Here is a 15,001-nt window from a genome sequence, read left to right as displayed (position 1 = left end):
TCTACAGGAATGAGGCTTTATTCATCCTCACTCAAAACATTTAGTACAAAAGTTCGGGCTGTACACGGGTTAAATTCATAGTTTGTTCAAATAGTTTTTGTTCATTTCCTGTCTGACCTTGGTAACTTTAAAACCAAAATCAAGTCCTCACATACAAAACAAAATACATGGATAGAGTGCTGTACTTCAGCGTTCACTCTGAGAATAACCACATGACTTTATAGTGGTGGGACGGCAGTTAGTAGAATCATAACGATCAGAAAAAGTACAATAAATACAAACTGAAGTTGTGTATTGAAAAATACACGTGAAGTGAAATATGCAGGAGCACAGAATAAGGAAAAACAAGGAATAAAAAACAACACGTGTCCCTGATACTATATGAGTTTGTTGATGTTGCGCAAAACAAGTCCTCATTAGTGTTACTGTATTCTACATAGAATGCTGACAGTGCTTTGTTTTGTCCAAAAGGAGAAATACTAAGAGAGACGAGGCTTTCTTCGGAACGACCACTCCACAATATCGTCCACTGCTACATGAGATTTACAGAAGAAAAGCCTGTCTGTCCCTTTAGTGCTTAGTTGGAGGGGGGCCTGGCCTTGGCGCAGAGGGCAGGGTGACGCGTTGCTCATCCATCCGTTTGGCCTGAGAGCGCATGATGAGGCTGAAGAAGTCCTCATCTGGTACGGTGGGCCCTCGGACCGGAGGAGGGGGAGGGGCACAGCGCTGGTCATCCAAACGGGACCCCTGGAAAGAGAGCATAAAGGTTGGGATCTGATTAGAGAGAGCGCACATTGCTTTTTGTTGTTGGTGTCAAACACTGATTATCTGGTTCCACCCAGTACCTGGCACTTGACAAGCATATCGAAGAAGTCGTCGTCAGGCTCAGCGTTGTCTGCGTTGGCCATCAAGTGGTTGAGCACGGCCTGGTTGCTGTTCTGATGGAGCCTGAGGCCGGGCAGGCTCCCCCCTGCTGCCGACGGCTCGTCTAACCGCCGGCCTTGTCCGCCCGTGATGTTGGCAGACTCGGACACAGCTGCAGAGGGAGAGAGGTTCAAAGAGGAGACAGATGAAGATGATGCGTTTTATTTCAGAGTGAAGAAGTTCCTCTGAACGAATTGGATGATTCGATGTATGGACTCACATTTCCTGATGGCTCTTGGAGGCTGCTCTGGGTCGCTGTTTAACGATACCCTGCTGCCCTTATCCTGTATGGAACAGCGCTGGTCATCCATGCGGTTGCTCTGGAAACGGCTAAGCAGGTCAAAGAAGCCCTCGTCTCCGAGCATGTCCGGACTGAGTCGCTAATGAAGAGGAGAAAACCAACATGAAACAGAGCAGAACAGGCCTTGTGTGGTGACAGCTATCTGAGACTGGATGAGGCGTGTGTGTGGTTATCAGCTGTGTTACCTTCTGAGGTCCCTGTGCAGGCGTCTGACTGGTGTCCAGCGTGTTGCTGGTGTCCTGGAGGACCTTACTGGAGCCACCGGCCTTGTACTTCTTCCCGCGGAGACGATTGACAAAGAACAGCTTGGAGGTGCTCTTAGCCAATGAGGGTTTGGGCGGTTTGGTCAGGATGTCGCTGTTCCACTTCTGATTCTTCACAAACACAGAAACAGATTATTTACCACAATGATGAAGGAAACAGTCAACAAGGAGAAATCTGGTTTGTGCTGAATAAAGCTGGAGACTTTTTGACTTACATTCATCTTGTCTGGAGTGAGTTTCATCAGCTCCAGGTTCTCCATGCTGCGTCTCCTGCTCATCCTGGGTCTCGCTCCTAAAACACATGAAAACTCTTTAAAACCTGTTGTACAAACGACACACATGATGTTATAACATCATATAGAAAAGGAAGGTTTGTGAACAGTTGCTTTTATTTACCATGCTGGTCTATATCTTTAGTCTCTGAGAAGGTGGAGTTATTTGTGCTATAGCTCAGACCCAGAACCATCTGGAGGTCGGACACATTCATACGGGCCGTCAGCTCCCCGCTCCTGTCTCCAGTCTGGAAACAAAAAAGGGTTGGATTTACAACTGTACAATACCTTAACATGTTTTGGAAGATTTTAAAACATTTCATTCATGAACCTCTTTGCAGATCTCCAGGTGCTTCTCAGCAAAGTGCATGGCCTGATCATGGTTCCCCAGTGCAGTGTGAGCATTTCCTAAACTCCAGCATGCACGGCCTTCCCCAATCCTGCAGCAAAACATGTTTAAGTCCATGTGCAGGGGCTTACTAAACACATTCTGATCCCTATAGTGAATGTGTGTGTACCTGTCGTTGAGGTCCTGGGCTATGATGAGGTGTTTGAGGTGGTAGTCTATGGCTCTCTCATAGTCCTGGAGAAGTGTGTAGGTGTTGCCCAGACTGTAGCAGGCCTGGGCCTCCACAGCTCGATCTTTCAACTGCCTGGCCAGCTGCAGTGTCCTCCTGACAAACACACACACAAGCTGGGTCAACACACTGCAGAGAGCCTCAGTCATCACCTGCATCTGAGGCCCACTTGTCTGGGGACAACATACAATGTCATACACAGAAAAGTGTCTCTGTTTTTAGACATTGGAATTATTCTTTTTTTAACAGTTGGCAGGTTTCCAGATACTTGTGTAAGGAAAAAAAGAAAGTAAAGCTTAATTTATGCTGAGTGGTGTAACACACCAAACCCAATATTTGTATCTTGGTGACAGTTATGTACAAAGAGAGAACAAGTGTTTGCTCAGTGAACCGCCTTCTACACCGCTGATTTGGATACGACAGATAAAATATGAGCACAGAAATAAAATTAAAACTATTAACAGTGCACAACTTTAGTCAGTCAATCAGTCTGATCTAACCTATCAGTTTAGATACTTGTTTTTTAATTTATCCTGCCACCCTTTCGGAAAAATGTACTTTACCATGGCAAAGCCTTTCCAGTACTTTGTGGTGTTTATGTGTTTCAAACACAGAAAAGTTTTTTAAAAGATTCATGTGCTGCTTACTTGTAGTGCTCGGCTGCCACTTCAAATTCTCCCAAAAAGATGTAGGCGTTCCCCAGGTTGCAGTAAGCGCGTCTCTCTGCCGAGCGGTCACCAAATTCCTTCGCTATGAGCAAGCGCTGAAATAGAATCATAATTAGAAACATAGCTTCTACTTGAAACACACACATTTGTTTCGATTGAAAAAAAAAAATGATTTTCAGGGTTCCCTGCACCTGTTCATGAGAAGCCACAGCTTTGCGAAAGTTTCCCAACAAATAGTGTGTGTTGCCGAGGTTCCCATAAGTTCGACCCTGGGCGGCCCGGTCTCCAAGCTCCTTCACTATCGCCAAGTTGGCCCTGAAAATCCACGAACAATCAAGTCAGACAGCAACTAGCGCTCTACTATAGATATTTGATACAATAGTTATGATAGCAGGCATTGTATCATTAATATGTACTGTATAAAAAAAGATTACAGATTAAAAACTCTCACACACACACTGAGCGACTTACTCGTAGTACTCAGCTGCCTGCTTCAGTGCTGTCATCACCTCCTCTGGGAAATCTCCAGGCTCAGCTCCGCTCCAGCAGATACTTTTGCCTTTGGCGTGGTAAACATTCCCAAAGTTATACAGAGCTCGCGCCTGACCCACCTGACACACACCCAGGAAGAAACAGTCGGCGTTACAAGGTCAATATTTTCCAAACCTTCTCATACACTACTGAATATATCACTCTTTGTTTGCCTGAACACACTATTGCCTCACCTTGTCGCTCATGTCTCTCGCTATGTCCAAGTGCCTCTGACAGCAAACTACAGCCTCATCAAACCGCCCCAACACCTTTAATGTGTTGCCAAGGTTACCACTGGCTTTGGCTTCTCCGAGCAGGTCCCCGATGGTTCTATACAACGACATATCATGTTAGTAATAATATAATAATGATCTGTTAGCAGAGATAACAGCGCTGCTGTATGTCTAACCTCGTCAAGGTGAGGTCATGCCGGTGGAACTCCAGGGCTTTGGCGTAGTCATGCAGGTGGAAGTACGCATTGCCCAGTTGGCTGTAGATGGCGCTGAGCACCTGCAGGTCCTCTGTGCCCACCTGGATGGCAGCCTCGAAGAAGGAGACACCCGCTCTGTAGTCGCCCACCTTACAGAGCCGCTCACCCTCCAACGCCAGCTCCAGGCAGGAGACCTCCATCCTACAGCAGATAGAAGCAGAGTCTAGTTTGAACCAGTGGAGAAAAATATTAAATTAGGGGCTCAAATGTGCCAAGAGTACAAATACAGTAATGAAGCCAAAGTTGAATAAGCTGTGGAGAAACAGATCCTCTGTGGCTGTGATGAGTGGCCAACTGACCGGACCTCTTTCTAAGCAAAGGCTTTCAACCGGGGAATATTGTTTAGCTACTTCCTTCCAGATACAGAGAACAATGGCTCCAGCTAGAGGTTCTTTGTTATGGTAGATCTCACATCCTTTTAAAATGCCTCAAAATAAGGTGGGTTCCTTTTACAGTCATATGAGACAAAGAACAGAAGTACATGTTTTATCATTACTCTGTTTATTAGCCTTGAATTCGTGCTACAAATAGTTTAAATGTTTTGTGTTGCTTAGGAGTTTTATATGTTTTAGCCCATTGACGACCAGCTGCATTTGGGACAGGATATTTCTTCAGTCTTCATAACACAGATGAATATTTACAGATGGTCTGGCAGTTCAGATTTGTGAGTTGGTTCTCAAAATTCAGTCTTTAATATAAGAAACTAGAATGGCACTTAGTATAGCGCATACCTGGATAGGCAATAAAAATGTAATGGGTTCTTCCCTGACCAATATCACATCCTTCCACCACATTTCATGGAAATCCCTTCAGCAAACAAACCAACCTATGAACAAACTGGTGAGAACATAACCTCCTTGGCGGAGGTGACGATCCGATTATCCTAGAAGTAGGACAATATGGCTTGTAAACTCAATGCTCTCTACTCCTAACAATGAGATTACTAAAAAGGCAGGTTGTTTTTTTACTCTTAAAAACAAATCTGGATTTAAAAAGATGCAGCAAATGGCCTCATGTAGTAAAACTGTGAAAGCATGGGACATGACTTTTAACACAATTAGTAGTGCGTCCTCCAAGTCGGCTGAACGACCAAGGTTTTTCAGTCTCAGGCATTTCTAGCTCAATGAAAGGGAGTGTCAGACGATTGCTGGTGGTTTAGCTGCAAAATGCTGCTTATCTGTAGCTTTAGCAGCATATCTGTGCAGAGCAAAAACTGAGACTGCCAAAGCTTGTTTTTCAGGAAGCTGTATTGTTGGAAGGAGATCAGCTTCACACAAAGTCCTTTCAGTTTGTTTATCTCCAGATTTCCTACAGCACCCAACCCAAGGCTTTGTCTAAAACTTATCAAAAAAGTGACCCAGAAGCACGAGGAGGAAAAGCTTACAGTCTACCGTTGTGCCATTAAAACGACACGAAAACACCAAGGAAAGTAGCTTGTTTCATCATCCAGCTCAGTTATAATTATAAACAAAGGCAAACATGGTCTCCTGAATAGTTGATTAAATAAAAAAAATCCTTTGTTTACTACCAGGTTAGCAACATATAATTTAAAACTACACCTGTGGCAAACACCAGCCTACCTGCTTCGTGTCTTACAACCACAGCAAGAGCACATGGCAGAGCTGAGAGGAGTCTACTGAGGTTTCCACTGGAAAGAACTCACAGACTGCTGCTCCTTTTCTTTCTCTGGCGCATGGAGAGATTAACTCAACAAAACATCGTAGCTTATATGAAAAGAAGATCTTGTTTGTTGTTTATTTAGGTCTAAAGAAATTACCTTCTTTTCTTGTGACAGCAAATCCATCTGATGTCACAGAGATATTTTCGCATCATACGTTGGAAAACCCTCAATGAGACGTGTGATGTGGTCATAGTATTAACTTCCTATGCATGGCAGCTGGGAAACTGTTCGATCAGCAGTTTCTCAGTTAATCTGCTTAACTTTCTATCAGGTTCTTCTCTGACCTGGTCACCTGAGCTTATGGCTGTGGAGTGTGCACCCGACAGATTAAAACGCTGCTAAGGAGATTTATTCGAGGTTTCAGACACAGGCAGACTCTGTAGTAATGTGTATAATGGAATCAATAAAATTAGGGCGATGATCCAGCATCTATTCGAACAAAAAAGAAAACAAACATCCTCCCAGCTTGCAGACACCTGCTCCATTCAAATGAGATGGACACACATGTGGCGAAAAACAAAGCTGGCAGTGATGAATTTTTTAGGGCTCGTTAAATATTGAAGCTGGATTCTTTTTGTGTTTAGCAGGTCACACCTGCTGCTGGAGTTCTGGATATATGAGGACAGCTGGTCGATGCCTTTTTTATTTTTTAGGAAACTTACCGGCCTTTAGTCAACAAACTCACAGAAGGCACTATGACAAGAAACTCCCACTCCACTATTTTTATATCCACACAATACCATCAACTAGGCAACACCCTCAGTTACTTGACACTAATACATCTTATGTACGTAACAAGCATTAATATAATCCCAATTATAAAGAGCTTTTCTTCTCTTTACATCAACTAATACATCCCATCTGAAAGTCATTATGAGGCAAAAATAAAAGGCTGTATCAAGTCACAGTTTCTACTCTACAACTACAGCTGAGTTGAGAGAGGAGATTCCTACCTGTAGCGGACATGAAGGGACTGCTCCTCAGCTTGCGTGCTAACCACTGAGCAACTGGTATCCATTGAAGTGCATAATATGAGGGAAAATCCCAGTTTTGTTCCTGAAAAAATGGTGGCGTTTAAAACAAGAGCCGACGGGAAAGAAAAATAAATCTTTGGTTGAAGGGGAGTTAAGAGGAGGCGATCCAAATAAAAAGTGACCCGACGTGATGAAGTACGCTAAAGTCCCTCTGCTGCTGAACGCTGAAAGGGAACAGTAACCCCATGAGTGTCAGACAGAGCTGCAGAGTCCTGAGTGTCAGTCCAGCCCGGCTGCTTTCGTACACTGAGTGTGTTTTGCGTCACTGCACCTCAATCTCTCGTCAGCGGCCCTCTGCAAAGAGAACACAAGATGCTGTATGTGAAGCCTCATTCTGGCCAAACAGTGCCATGGCAACCCCAACCAAACAGCAGCGTGCACAAGGTGGAGGAGGTGCACAGGCAGGGAGCGAAAGAGAAGGAGCGGGAATGGATGGGGGGGGGGTCAACACAGGCAAGCTGTCAATCTAAGACGATGATTCAATTCATCCAGGATTGGAGAAGTGCGTATGTGCTCCAAAGTTGCAGCAAGGTGAGAGAGCTAGGTTCGCTTCAGCAAGCAGAGATTCCAAATGATTAATCGAGAAAGATGTCACTAAATTAAAAGAGAAGCACAGAAACAGACCACACACGTCTTGCAAAAGGAAAAGAGGACAAACTTATGAATTGCTGTGTATGTGACTTCCACCAAAGGAAAGGACAGTGATAAGCAGGCTTCATGGATTCAGATAGACTAAGTAAAGACCAGAGCCAACCATGACCTCATTTATCCATGAGGTCATACAAGCCACACCCATTTGTCCCCCAACTTTAACTCATCACACCCTCCCCTCTGCACACACACACACACACACACACACACACACACACACACACACACACACACACACACACACACACACACACACACACACACACACACAAACAAAGGAAAATGACCAAGCATTAATTATATTCCTCTGCTAAATAGCAACTAAAAGACAACACAGACATAAAACAAGCAGTGTGCATATTTAAAAAAACTTTCAGAGACAGAGGCTATCTTTCATTTCTCTGATAGTTCCAGTTTACTCTGTCTTGACAGTTGAAACACATAATACTGTCAAATAAACTGCATATGATTTTATATATGAGCATTTTAAATGACAATCATTGTGTTCTTTTTTTCACCAAAATGTACAGACCTACACTAGAGTCACTCATTGGTGACCTCTTCCTACTGCCTTACCTTATTTTCTTAGCAAATAACTATGATTAACAAAATAACAATGTGAACATATGATAAGTTATTTGGATGTAACGCTTGTGAATTTGACACTGAAAACAAGCAACCCAGGTTTTAGAGTCTAAGAGTATAAAGTATACTATAACTATAAAAAACACCCCAAATGATTAACTAAGGATTATCAGTAGCTATGTCAGTATATTATCAGATAGTTACTAAATGAATGAATCTAGTTCTGCCCAGAAAGTTTAGGTGATGCTGACGTGGTACTTTTTACGTGGTATTATTAGCTCAGCACTGAGCTCATTCTGCAAGAGGAGCGCAAATCTTAAAAACAAACGACGACTAAAAATAGCAACAGAAACCTGTTGTGACAACAGACGACACCTCCACTATGCCTCATTAACGTCAGGGTTTCCTTTTTAACTGAGGTTAAAGCTGATACTGCTGTTTCTCTCACAGTGAGTGGATATCTGTGCTTGAGAATTAAAGGGGAACTTTGCTGTTGATTCAGCACATTTCTACCATAATCCACAAATTAAAACTAAACAGGCTCTAGCAGGTTAGGCCTCACATGTTAAGTAGTTGCGATTAAACAACTAATCTCAAAAGAAAAGAAGTAGCCTTGCATGAACATGAACAGTTAAGTGCATGTTGCAGCATTTTCCACCATTGTATGCCAATTGGGTGTGTTTCCAAGAGACCTGCCCTGCTCACAGAGTTTGTAAAATGGAGAAATGATGTGTGCTTACATGCACATAAGAAAATAGTTCTTTGACATGACCGCACCAAGGGAGGTAATCACTGAACTGAGTCACATGCAGCACATGATTTCAACCTGGACACACAGCAGATGTGATCTATGTCCTTGTGCTTACAGCCCACTGATGCACTGAACTGCCTCTGACCTCAAGATCTAAAAATGGAAATGCCACTATACTACAACACCATGAGCCAGCAAAACCTTGGAGCAAAACAAAAGAAAGAAACAACTGAAATGAGTAATGGAATACTGACCGGTAATTCTTCCTCACAGGAAGAGGAACTCTGAGAAGCCTGCGAGGAGAAGTGTGGTGACAAATGAATAACATCACACAGAAAATAATCAGGTGTTGAAGTTGTAGTAAAGACTCCAGATGATATACAGCTGCCAGTTTATTATTAGGTACACCAACCTAAAACCCAGTATAGATATAGATAAAATAGGTGTACCTATTAAATAGGGTTGGGCAATAAAACAACATCAATAATTATCCCAATATAATTTTCATCAATAGTAATATTTAAAAAAGTTCTTTATATACCTGTTTAATGCTTATGCATAATGTGCAAGCAACATAAATTAATTAACCTCAGGTTTATAAAACGTTTTGTTGTTTATCAAGTGTTTGTCATTTTATGTTCAAAGAAGAGTTTAAAACCACAACCTCCACTCAGGAGCATAATCAGTCTTTAAACTATTTAAGATATAATAATGTGACATTTATCAATATCAACTAAATAACAGGGTTATGTCTTGATATAATCTTTAGCCACATAGTTCAGCCCTTGCTATTAAAACAGAGTCAATGAAGTATAAAAAAACTTCTCTCAGTCGGTGTGATCACTACTTTGAATCAGCAGCTTTCTAAAGGTTTAAACACTGAAGCACTTATTGAAATACTATTGTATTGGACTGCACTAGTTTTAGTACACATTAACTGTACATGTCACATACTAAAGGTTCATGTGTGAGTGTGATGTGTAAACTACATAACATTGGTGCATTCATAATATAGTTTTAAATACCTAAATTTGTCATACATATACTCTAATTTCTTATATGAAGTACACACAAACTACTAATATACTACTGTGTACAACACATGTGATTGGCATACAGACAGTAGCACCATTGACTTATGCAGACTTCTCTGTCACTATCAGCTCCATTCATACACATACACTACTACACTGTCGAGAGAGGACGCAGGACTCCGTGCAGGAATGTAAACACCCGACTTCCATAATGAACTGTCAGAGGTTCGGCGAGTGAATGTAACATGAGAGGAGCCATTTCTCTAGTTACAGTATCAGCACCAGCTACAGGTCAGCTAGTTAGCATGCTAGCCGCTGAACTTACGTTAGTCGATCCAGCTCGAACAATGGGGGACTTCTCCTCTGTTTTTTGTCTTCACTGTTTCAAGAGAATAAAAAACATGGGTCCGTTTAAAAAGTAAAAAATGCCAGTAATTCATAGACGATGACATTAACATCCACCTACAGCTACATTATCCTTTTAACTTGAGCTAAAGTTACTTCTTACTTCTCTGGGAAAGAAGCAAAACCTTTCGGCTGAACGAGCGTATGTGTTTTTCGAGAAGCAGCCAATCAGAGGGGGACATTCAAAGATAGCCACGCCCCTGAAGCACAGCGATTGGACCAATACATTTGAATAGAAAAAGAGATGACGTAGGGTAAAATTGTATCTGACAGTGGACAGTGGGAAGTAAAGCTCTCTCTCTCTCTCTCTCTCTCTCCTCAACACTAATTATAACCTCAATAGAATCTAAAACACAAAGTTTATCATTCTCTGTCTTCACCAGATCTGTTTATTAATGAGCTCTAATACACGGATTCAAAGACATTTCACAACAAACGGTTCAGACATTGACCAACCAACTGTATCCAGAGCAGAGGTAGCCAACACGGTGCCCGTGGGCACCTGGTCGCCCGCAGGGACCCCGCGAGTCGCCCGTAAGGCATGCTCTAAATTAAAAAAAGATTTAAAAATGAAGGAAAAAAAGAAAAACTGAAATTTGAAATAAAAAAAAAAGTCAAACCGCCATCTCACTCTATGCTGAGACAAGCTAGCGGGAGCAGCAACGATGGCGAGCTAGATGTGTTTTTTACCCCCCAAACTAAAGAAAACATGGCAGAAAAGCGAAAAAAAACATACTATTTTCATAATGATTGGGAGGAAGAGTTATTTTTTACGGCAGTGATTTCCTACAGCACCCAACCCAAGGCTTTGTCTAAAACTTATCAAAAAAGTGACAAAGAAGCACGAGGAGGAAAAGCTTACAGTCTACCGTTGTGCCATTAAAACGACACGAAAACACCAAGGAAAGTAGCTTGTTTCATCATCCAGCTCAGCTATAATTATAAACAAAGGCAAACATGGTCTCCTGAATAGTTGATTAAATAAAAAAAATCCTTTGTTTACTACCAGGTTAGCAACATATAATTTAAAACTACACCTGTGGCAAACACCAGCCTACCTGCTTCGTGTCTTACAACCACAGCAAGAGCACATGGCAGAGCTGAGAGGAGTCTACTGAGGTTTCCACTGGAAAGAACTCACAGACTGCTGCTCCTTTTCTTTCTCTGGCGCATGGAGAGATTAACTCAACAAAACATCGTAGTTTATATGAAAAGAAGATCTTGTTTGTTGTTTATTTAGGTCTACACCTGAATTGATATTAATTTGAATATTGTCATTGAATAGAAAAAGTTGCACAACTGCCTCTCTTTGTGTATATTTATTTCTTGTACATTCAGCCTTTAACAGAAATTGCAAAAAATTATAAATATGACCCTCCTAAGTAGGTTTTTTGGAAGATATCAGGGTGGTAGCTCTCGGCTTACGTTTGGAATTAAAAAGTGCTCTTGGGCTCGAAAAGGTTGGTGACCACTGGTCTAACAGCTTTAGGTTTCGTGGTAGAGACAATTTCAAGGTGTGTAAGCCTATAGTGTTTTATATTACAAATACTAAGTCAGTTGTACTTTTCCAATCCACAGAACAGTCTCTGGGCAAATCATGTCAAGACTGCCTTGGTGATGTAACCAGTTTCTGATGCCAACGGGAATGATGTGTCTTTCTGCGTAATGACCTTTATCCAGATATCATTTTTAGATCTTGACAAGGAGTTGAGCTGTTGTTAAAACGATGTACAACAATCTGGTACACACGAATGTGGTAGGACTTGGCAGTGATGTCAATGGAACATGATGCTTAATGACTGAAACTGGAACACTGCTTTCTTTTCAATGAGTTACATAAAAAGACTCGTATTTACTATGACTTTACTCCTCTGTCTGAAATGATGATGGTGAGAAGCTGTTATTAATGTATCATTAGCCAATTAATGTTTGTGCCTTGTGAACTTCAAAGATTTTTTAATATTAAAGTCACTTTAACCCAGTTCTTTCTACAATACCTTTGATAGTTTTGATGCTTTAATTTAGTTATTGTGAACTGCATTTGCAGAAATAAACTTTCATAAACCAGTATACGTATATATATATGTATACTGGTTTAGTACTGGTATATGTTTGAATAAATCCAAACAGCTTTAGTTGCTCTCAGACAGTGGGCAGCAGTGACAACTGCCCCAAAACACTTGTGGCATCAAAGGCAGCTTCCTCAGTCTAAACAGTGTGGCAACAAAGGCAGCTGCCTCTAAACAGTGTGGCATCAAAAGCAGCTGACTTTACACATCAGTGGCAGTTTCTGTTGAAAACAGAAGTGCCTCTACGAGCTACCGCTGCCACGATTTGAGTTTGTCCTTACGCCAGTAATAAATAGCTCTGTGTAACGGCTGCACTAATTCAGTTGATCCAAAAAACAGGACAGATTGAGTCTTGTAGCCAGAAGCAAATCAACATCTTCGTTATTTAATCTTCAGTGTTCTAGGAAACATGGTGAGTAGGAAAACACTCTTTAAATCATGTGATCAAAAATGTCTGGAGTTTAGTTTAGCTCAGTTCAAGAAGCAGCTGCAGCTGCTAAAGTAGCAGAATGTGTGTTTTTCTGTGCAGCCAAATCCAATACAATTAATGTAAATGATGAGCATGTCTTCAAGTTTAAAAAAACTAAAAGCCTCCATGCTGCTGTGTGTCCATGCAGAGTTATCTGTTCAGTGGGTAAATAATGAATGTACAGAATCTGTCAGGTGATTTTGAATACAGGGCTGCAACAACTAAAATATTTAATCGATTATAAAAATAAAAATAAAAATAATCAATTAGTCTGGTCTCATATAATACACATCACGCACTGTGGCAGCGTGTCCTAAGGTGGGGCAGTAAACCAGCCAATCCTGTGCCTTGTTTCGCTCGCATGACGACGTTGTCTCCTCTCTGGAGCAAATGTTTGAAAAATGTCAGAGAGGAATGCAGCTAATGATACAGCGGAGGCAAGTCCTTAAAAGTGTGAGAACAATTCTTCAAAGAAAATAAATAAATGCACATGGTTGAATAATATTTCTCTTCTTTCCGCAGCGTGAGTGTATCTCCGTGCACGTTGGTCAGGCCGGTGTCCAGATTGGCAATGCCTGCTGGGAGCTTTACTGCCTGGAACATGGGATCCAGCCGGATGGACAGATGCCCAGCAACAAGACCATTGGAGGAGGAGATGACTCCTTCAGCACCTTCTTTAGTGAGACCGGAGCTGGAAAGCACGTCCCCAGAGCTGTTTTTGTCGACCTGGAGCCCACTGTCATCGGTAAACTGTCGCGAAAAGCAGAAACCACGGTTACTCTGATTTCCTTAAAATCAAACTGTTGAGTCATTTCTGACTGACTCTGTCTCTTCAGATGAAGTACGCACTGGAAGCTACCGCCAGCTGTTCCACCCTGAGCAGCTGATCACTGGTAAAGAGGATGCTGCCAACAACTACGCCCGTGGACACTACACCATTGGCAAAGAGATCATTGACCTGGTGCTGGACAGGATCCGCAAACTGGTGGGTAACTTTACATCAGGAGTTAAACTTTTATTAATTTTGACAAACGTCAGACTAAATCATAATATTGTCTCTCATATTTAATCCGTCAACCTCTCTGTCTTCAGGCTGACCAGTGCACTGGTCTTCAAGGCTTCCTGGTTTTCCATAGCTTCGGAGGTGGCACCGGCTCTGGCTTCACCTCACTGCTGATGGAGCGTCTGTCCGTTGACTACGGTAAGAAGTCCAAGCTGGAGTTCTCCATCTACCCAGCCCCCCAGGTGTCCACTGCTGTGGTGGAGCCCTACAATGCCATCCTGACCACCCACACCACCCTGGAGCACTCTGACTGTGCCTTCATGGTAGATAACGAGGCCATCTATGATATCTGCCGTAGGAACCTCGATATCGAGCATCCCTCCTACACCAACCTGAACAGGTTGATGAGTCAGATTGTGTCCTCCATCACTGCTTCCCTCCGTTTCGATGGTGCCCTCAATGTTGACCTGACCGAGTTCCAGACCAACTTGGTGCCATATCCCCGTATCCACTTCCCTATGGCCACCTATGCTCCTGTCATCTCTGCTGAGAAGGCCTACCATGAGCAATTAACGGTGTCTGAGATCACAAATGCCTGCTTCGAGCCAGCCAATCAGATGGTGAAATGTGACCCTCGCCACGGTAAATACATGGCCTGCTGCCTCCTGTACCGTGGAGATGTGGTGCCCAAAGATGTCAACGCTGCCATCGGCACCATCAAGACCAAACGCACCATCCAGTTTGTGGACTGGTGCCCCACTGGTTTCAAGGTCGGCATCAACTACCAGCCGCCCACTGTGGTTCCTGGTGGAGACCTGGCCAAGGTCCAGAGGGCTGTGTGCATGCTGAGCAACACCACCGCCATCGCTGAGGCCTGGGCTCGCCTTGACCACAAGTTTGATCTGATGTACGCCAAGCGTGCCTTCGTTCACTGGTATGTGGGTGAGGGTATGGAGGAGGGAGAGTTCTCTGAGGCCAGAGAGGATATGGCAGCTCTGGAGAAAGATTACGAAGAGGTCGGAGCTGATAGTTTGGGAGAGGATGATGAGGAGGAAGGGGATTATTAAACACATGCATTCCCTTGTATTTTCCTGAGCATTGTCATTTTGTTCTGAATAAATTGTGTTCATTGACTGCAGTATTGTTTCCTTTATTTAAATTTTGTCTCTCTCTCTCTCTCTCTCTCTCTAAATATATATATATTCTTTTTTCACAGAGCAGTGGATTTGTTGCACTTTCCATGCTCATATCAAACTGGATTGTATTTGTACACGGCAACAATCACTGATAAA

At 42.6% G+C, this 15,001-nt stretch overlaps 2 protein-coding genes across 10 annotated transcripts; one reads left to right on the top strand and one right to left on the bottom strand.

Annotated features, from left to right (window-relative positions):
* On the bottom strand, positions 1-10,311 carry gpsm2 (G protein signaling modulator 2). 9 transcript variants are annotated; one of them, XM_035170504.2, is made up of 16 exons: positions 10,089-10,311; positions 8,984-9,022; positions 6,662-7,036; positions 3,947-4,168; positions 3,732-3,867; positions 3,478-3,617; positions 3,198-3,321; positions 2,986-3,101; positions 2,279-2,434; positions 2,092-2,200; positions 1,885-2,008; positions 1,704-1,780; positions 1,411-1,599; positions 1,145-1,304; positions 846-1,036; positions 1-747 (listed from the first exon to the last, which is right to left on the bottom strand). In XM_035170504.2, exons 3-16 carry the CDS (start codon positions 6,724-6,726, stop codon positions 571-573), a joined length of 1,986 nt encoding a protein of 661 aa, XP_035026395.1. In that variant the 5' UTR covers positions 6,727-7,036; positions 8,984-9,022; positions 10,089-10,311; the 3' UTR covers positions 1-570. The 9 variants fall into 9 exon arrangements, with proteins under 9 accessions (XP_035026395.1, XP_035026398.1, XP_035026400.1 ...); XM_035170507.2 differs by having other exon boundaries at positions 1,411-1,593; XM_035170509.2 differs by lacking the exon at positions 6,662-7,036.
* A 2,177-nt stretch (positions 10,312-12,488) lies between these two features.
* Positions 12,489-14,800, top strand: LOC118118425 (tubulin alpha-1C chain). The gene is made up of 4 exons (XM_035171637.2): positions 12,489-12,649; positions 13,229-13,451; positions 13,543-13,691; positions 13,799-14,800. Exons 1-4 carry the CDS (start codon positions 12,647-12,649, stop codon positions 14,774-14,776), a joined length of 1,353 nt encoding a protein of 450 aa, XP_035027528.1. The 5' UTR covers positions 12,489-12,646; the 3' UTR covers positions 14,777-14,800.
* The last annotated feature ends 201 nt before the right edge of the window (positions 14,801-15,001 follow it).

The sequence above is a fragment of the Hippoglossus stenolepis genome, chromosome 11 (assembly GCF_022539355.2).
Source record: "Hippoglossus stenolepis isolate QCI-W04-F060 chromosome 11, HSTE1.2, whole genome shotgun sequence".
NCBI classification, from domain to species: domain Eukaryota; kingdom Metazoa; phylum Chordata; class Actinopteri; order Pleuronectiformes; family Pleuronectidae; genus Hippoglossus; species Hippoglossus stenolepis.
The sequence above is the reverse complement of the archived record's forward strand: the minus strand, read 5'-3'. Positions and strand labels throughout refer to the sequence as shown.